Source organism: Cydia pomonella, chromosome 1 (genome assembly GCF_033807575.1).
Source record: "Cydia pomonella isolate Wapato2018A chromosome 1, ilCydPomo1, whole genome shotgun sequence".
Lineage (NCBI taxonomy): Eukaryota > Metazoa > Arthropoda > Insecta > Lepidoptera > Tortricidae > Cydia > Cydia pomonella.
The window spans coordinates 26,865,718-26,870,572 of NC_084703.1; the positions used below are offsets into that span (position 1 = coordinate 26,865,718).

The 4,855-nt window shown below is 42.4% G+C and overlaps 1 protein-coding gene across 1 annotated transcript; it reads left to right on the plus strand.

Annotated features, from left to right (window-relative positions):
* Nucleotides 1-3,470: 3,470 nt before the first annotated feature.
* Nucleotides 3,471-4,234, plus strand: LOC133529956 (uncharacterized). The gene is made up of 2 exons (XM_061867746.1): nucleotides 3,471-4,120; nucleotides 4,165-4,234. The coding sequence occupies exons 1-2, from the start codon at nucleotides 3,471-3,473 to the stop codon at nucleotides 4,232-4,234; spliced, it is 720 nt and encodes a 239-aa protein (XP_061723730.1).
* The last annotated feature ends 621 nt before the right edge of the window (nucleotides 4,235-4,855 follow it).

Here is a 4,855-nt window from a genome sequence, read left to right on the forward strand (position 1 = left end):
CGACCTCAATCATTATGTTAGTATGGATATGCCTCGGGAATCCGGGCTTTATGTTGTTAGAAAAGGCAAAAAAATACAATGTGTTTATTTTATTACATTTTTAAACATCTAAGTAGCTGATAGACGAGTACTCAAGAAAGTCCGTTGTTTCGTCAAGCGATATCCATAATTTTTCGTCTGCAACGTCACCGTGTATAGCACTTAACTTTTCTTTGTAAAACTTATCCAAATACGTTCTTCTTATAATAGATTCACCGGGTAACTTAATACTATCACCACATTTGTTGGGAGCTTTTTTAGTGTTAGGGGGAAGACCGTTCCAGAGACGTGCTGCCTGAATGGCGTAAGAAGCTTGTTCTATGAGTGAGGATAGAAAGAGAGAGATTGCCAGTAGAGCGAAATTGACGGCCACGAGAAGCACCATAAAAGTGAAAGAAGTGTTTAAGGTATTCAGGGGAGTGTGGATCATTGAGAATGGAATAGAGAGTGCAGAATATTACGCCGTTGACGAATAGGGAGCCAGCCCAACTGGGAACGAAACGAGGACACATGATGATATTTCCGGAGACAGAAGATAAAGCGGATACAATTATTAAGGAGACGGTCCAACTTGTCAAGTAGCTCTTCATTTAAGTCAGGATAGCACACATCACCATAGTCGATAATGGGTAGGATTAAGGTGTTAACTAATAAAGTTAACACCTTAATCGTTTTGACTGGCAAAAAGTGTCTGAGTTTGTTAAGAGCGTGAAGGGTGCCCGTAACCTTCCGACTGATTTCGGCAACCTGCGGTCTCCAGCTCAAAGGACAATCCAAGTGCACACCTAAATTCTTTACAGACGGGCTAAAAGGTATATGAGTGCTGTCTTAGTCAATTTGTGTAATAATGTCGTATAATATTTATTTATTTTATTTTATAAAAGAGAGCCGTCATCGTTGCTAAGTGTTTAATTGGAACACAAGTTCAAAAAAATCATAACTAACCGAAATAAAGAACAAAAAACTACGAAAAATTATTTCTATCTATCTTAATACATAACGCTCATAAACGCTTACAGCGGTGGCATCATGGTTCCATTTATATCACTTGTCACTATGCCCGTCACTTTCGCACTTACATACTTGTTAGAACGTGACAGGCATGGTGACAAATGATAAAGACCCGACCATCATAGCCCTACTGATAAGCTTGACCAATGAGAGAACCACGTGACACGAATAAGTGCGGCCCAGTCCGAAACGATATTAAATTAAAATTTTAGTTAAGTACTTTCTATTTAGTTCTTTCGTTCTCATTTCGTAGTTTCTAATTCAAGTATCATACCTTCATTTATTTTATTTTTATTTTATTTAATATTTAATATATATATATTATACAGCATTACAGTCGAGACCAAAGCACTGTACAATTCAGATTATATGATAGGATTACATACTAGGAAAAACAGATCACAATCAACTTTCGTCCATCACCTCGCAATACCGCAGACACATCTGATACACAGCCGTCCATCGACTTGCAAACATATCACAATCTGGTGCCCATGACAGAAGGGAGTTCAGCAGCCTTAGAGCCCGCACAGCAGGCGAGTTTTTATGTGCTACAGTGCGTGTAATTGGGACGGCCAAAAGCTTGTGACTTCGCGGTCGCAGGAGATTTATGGGCACAAATGGAATAGCGAGTCTAACAGTTCGTCCTACCAGTTCAGGACAGTCTGTCTCGCCACGTAAAACTCCACATGCTGTCACCAGGAGATTGTAATTGCGTCTGACTGCAAGGGAATTAAAACCTAATGATCCTAATAAGTACTTGGTCGGATATAAGAATGGATAGTAAGTATATAGCTTCTTATACAAGAACCTAAGAAATGTTTTTTGCACTTTTTCTTGATACTACATTCACAAGTCTGTAGTGTAAGCCTTAAGTTAAAGTACGTTCGATCCAAAATCCTTTAGTTCGTTTTCATAATTACGATTTCATAATTGCCTACGTAAATGGAATTATTTTTCGCTGTTTCATAATTAATCATCAAAGAAGAATTTATTTTCTGTTTTTGTAATCGAGTACTTTTTCTTCGTTCGTAGTTAATTACGAAACTCATTCGTTTTTCACTTTTCATAGTTAATTATAAAGCAAGAATTTATTAGACTAATCTAACTCCTTGGTATAAACTTTTCTGTTGAGATTCTACTCTCCTTCATCAAAGTTAAAGAAAAGGAAGAAGATGCATTGGTGTTTATTTCAATTCTTTCCACTTCGTCTTCTTTTAAAATACTCGTATGGCCTCCATCAAATCTATGATGATTCTGCTATGTCAAGTCGTTTTTCGGTAGTTATACAACGTCATGCTCGTAGAGTCGTTGTTCGGTAGTTGCTTTTAGTAAAGACGGGACTTTACTAAAAGCCAAGATGGATTGCCGTGTGTCGATTAAAACATGGTTAAACCCGTTGCAAGATTAGTTTTTCATTAGCTGCTGTTACGATCCAACCTTTCAGTATTAGCGCCGCTACAAGAAGCTACGACCCGCTTTGAACATGTCAATGTCGACGATGCTTCGAACATGTCAATCATCAAAAACAACATTATTTAGGTCAATACATCGCATATTAAAACTACAATAAGTATTGTTAATTTATCATAAATCGTTTCCAATATAAACAAAAGTTCAAGAAATACGAGTAAGTTCACGCAAATAAGCGCGTGAACAGCTGCACACTCCTACGTTAGTTCACTGCATAATAAGCTATCAATATTACACTTTAAACAACATTAATGAGCAAAACGCAAAAAGTGAATTGAGACGGAACAGCCACAAATAATTCCCTTTCCATAGCCAACTCACTAGGTAGGTACCTAATTACAAAAAAAAATAACCTTACATCGGAGTTACCTACGAATCCCGATTACTAAAACAGTAATTAAATTCTTGTTTGATAATTAATGACCAAGCTGGGAAAAATAATTCACGTTTCGTAGCCAATTCACTACGAACACGGAAAAAAAATATTATTTCGTAGTTAACTACGAAACTCGGTTACGAAAACAGCAAAAAACTTCTTCTTTGATAATGAATTATGAAACGGCGAAAAATAATTTGTGGCGCATTATCAAGACTGCATGCGCACATCACTATTCGCAAACCCGTCCAGGCGACAGCGGGGCGAAGAAGACGCGCGGAGGGAACCTACACGGACCGGCTCCCAGATCGCTGCACGGAGCCTCAGAGCGCATCCGATCGCCTTCGACGCCGCACCTGTGCCGCTCTGCCCCGCCGCTCGCGCTTACGCAAACGCAACCTATCGCTTCGCTCGCTATAGCATTATTCATTGCGCTTTTGTAGATTTTAATATTATAGTTTATATTTATACGTGGAGTTCGTGTTTGATTTAACGATCATATAGATAAGAACACCACATTGGTGACCCGAGAGTGCTTACGGACCGCGGAAAATTTTATCGCGTTATAATTATGAGCGAGGATGGTAACGGCGCGGGCACGGCGCCGCCGCCTCGGTCGGTCGACGATTTTGCTGATGCACAAGTTGGCGCGCCGGTGGCCGTTAACCGCGTGGCAATTCGATTGCCGCCATTTTGGCCGGACGACCCCGAAGTCTGGTTTGGACAAGCAGAGGCGCAGTTTCACGTGTCAGGTATTAAGGATGACGCCACGAAATTTTATTGCGTCGTTGCACAACTCGATCACAGGTATGCCAAAGAGATTAAAGGTATTATTAAGAATCCCCCAGCTACTGATAAGTACCCAAAGTTAAAGGCTGAATTAACTAAGTACCTGTGTGTTTCCCGTCAGCAACAGATTACCCAGGTGCTGTCTAATGAGGAACTGGGGGATCGTAAGCCCTCACAATTTCTGCACCATTTACAGCATTTGGCTGACGGCGGAATGAACGACGAGTTTATGAAAAGTATGTGGATGAAAAGGCTACCGACGCATGTTCAACCTATTTTAATTTCGCAGGCCTCAGCTAGTTTGGAGGAGCTAGCAGATCTCGCCGACAGAATTTGCGAGGCCACGTCACCGTCGCCGCCATTACACGTTGCGGCCGCGACGTCCGATTTCGGCGGGTTATTGAAACGCATCGACGACCTGACACGTGCACAGTCCGAGATGACTAAGCAAATTGCGCAAATGTCCATGCATCAAGGCCGAGGGCGCTCAACATCTCGTCGAGGAGGCAACGCGAGATCGAGGAGCAGGGGTCGGAGCCGAAGTAGAACTGCAGGTACGTGCTGGTATCATTCTATTTTTGGTGAAAAAGCGAAGAAATGCACTACCCCCTGCAACTACTCGTCGGGAAATGCAAACGGCTCTCAGTAAATGCGGCGACTGATTGCCGCGCCACAAGCCGCCTCTTCATAACCGACAAAAGGTCTAAAATGCAGTTCCTAATTGATACCGGTTCCGACCTCTGCGTGGTGCCACGTGGGAGTTGGCCCGATGGCAAACCGACTGAGTACAGCCTCACCGCTGCCAACGGCACTCCTATTCAGACATTTGGAACCGTCACGCTGCATCTTGACCTAGGCCTACGGCGGGATTTCGTGTGGAACTTCGTGGTAGCCAGTGTTGGCAAGCCGATCATTGGAGCTGATCTCCTCGCACACTATGGGTTGCTCGTGGACTGTCAGGACGGTAGATTATTAGATAAGCTCACTCTTCTCTCCACAGCAGCGATACGGATGAAATGCGACATCTCCAGCATTAAGACGATATCCGGTGATAGCGAGTACCACGCCCTGCTTTCAAAGTACTCGCAACTTACCAAACCGTCAGGCATCACACGTCAAGTGAAGCATAACACCGTTCATTTTATCCGTACCTTACCTGGCCCTCCA

Coding starts and splice junctions, on each gene's coding strand:
- LOC133529956 (XM_061867746.1), top strand. CDS start 3,471: ATGAGCGAGGATGGTAACGGCGCGGGCACGGCGCCGCCGCCTCGGTCG. Junction 4,121..4,164: donor GACGACCTGACACGTGCACA/GTCCGAGATGAC, acceptor CCATGCATCAAG/GCCGAGGGCGCTCAACATCT.